This window comes from Vollenhovia emeryi, unplaced genomic scaffold, assembly GCF_000949405.1.
Source record: "Vollenhovia emeryi isolate VEMERY1.0 unplaced genomic scaffold, V.emery_V1.0 DF950142.1, whole genome shotgun sequence".
Classification (NCBI taxonomy): domain Eukaryota; kingdom Metazoa; phylum Arthropoda; class Insecta; order Hymenoptera; family Formicidae; genus Vollenhovia; species Vollenhovia emeryi.
In genome coordinates, this window is record NW_011956224.1 from 1 (window position 1) to 1242 (window position 1242).

General features: G+C 53.1%; 1 protein-coding gene across 1 annotated transcript; it reads right to left on the minus strand.

Annotated features, from left to right (window-relative positions):
- Positions 1–70: 70 nt before the first annotated feature.
- On the minus strand, positions 71–1174 carry LOC105570566. The gene has a single exon (XM_012027916.1). It carries the CDS (start codon positions 1172–1174, stop codon positions 71–73), a length of 1104 nt encoding a protein of 367 aa, XP_011883306.1.
- Positions 1175–1242: the final 68 nt, after the last annotated feature.

Below are 1242 nucleotides of genomic sequence, written 5' to 3' on the forward strand. Positions count from 1 at the left end.
TATAGTGCGGCGGCAACCACGGAACCTATTTCGCGAACATTCCGCCCGCCATCAGCGAGTGTTGCTGATGCTAGTCCCCTGAGCGAATTCGCAGCGGGGCGAGCTTGACGATGGGCCGGGTGAGCGTTGTCGTCGCCGTTTTGATAGTGACGATCCTGGTGAGTCCATCCTTTCCTGGATGCAGCTCCAATACTCTTGCCAGGGGCCATTTCGATGGAGGCATTCTCTCATCCGTGAGCAGCACCAATGACCCGACCGTAATGTCGTTGGTAGGATGGTGCCATTTGGAGATCGCCTGTTGTCGCTGCAGGTAGTGAGACGACCATTGCGACCAGAACTGCTGGACCCTCTGTTGGATGAGCTGCCAGCGAGATAATCTAGAAGTCGAAATGTCAATGAGTGATGGTTCTGGTATGGCATTGAGCGCTGAGCCCACAAGAAAATGTCCAGGGGTGAGTGCCGATAAATCGTCAGGGTCGTCACTCAAAGGCTCGAGTGGCCTTGAATTGAGTACTGCCTCAATTTGGGTGAGCAGGGTAGAGAACTCTTCAAAGGTGAGCGGAGTTTCGCCAATTGTGCGTCGTAAGTGAAACTTGATAGATTTCACTACGGCTTCCCATTTTCCTCCCATGTGGGGAGATGATGGCGAGTTAAATCTCCAAGATGTTTCCTTGGTCGAGAGTGTTGCCGTGAGATCTTTAAATTCTTTGGAGCTGTCCTTGAAGAGCTTCTTGAGAGCCGTGTCGGCGCCGACGAAATTTGTCCCGCAATCTGAGTACAATACCTCTGCGGGCCCTCTTCGTGATGAGAATCTCCGGTAGGTTGCCAGAAATCCATCGGTGGAGTAGTCACTGACCACCTCCAGGTGGACAGCCGAGGTCGTCATGCATACGAACACGCACATCCAACCTTTGTGAACCTTTGCTCCTCTGCCCTTCCAGGTTTTGAGCTGGATCGGTCCTGCGTAATCCACCCCCGTGTGCGCAAAAGGTCTCGCTGGGGTGACTCGTGCCATGGGGAGTTGACTCATGAGTTGTTGAGCTCGCACGCCTCGTTGACGAGCGCACACGACACACCGTAAGATGTGAGATTTGACTGGAGCTCTTCCTCCGAGTATCCAGTACGTCTGGCGGATCTTTGCCAGAGTAAGCTGAGTGCCTCCATGTAGAGTCATCTTGTGAGCGTGGTCGATGATAAGCGCCGATAATTGAGAATGGCGGGGTAGAATAGCAGGATGTCTTT

Excerpts from the sequence above, each read along its gene's own strand:
- LOC105570566 (XM_012027916.1), bottom strand. The coding sequence starts at position 1,174 with ATGACTCTACATGGAGGCACTCAGCTTACTCTGGCAAAGATCCGCCAG.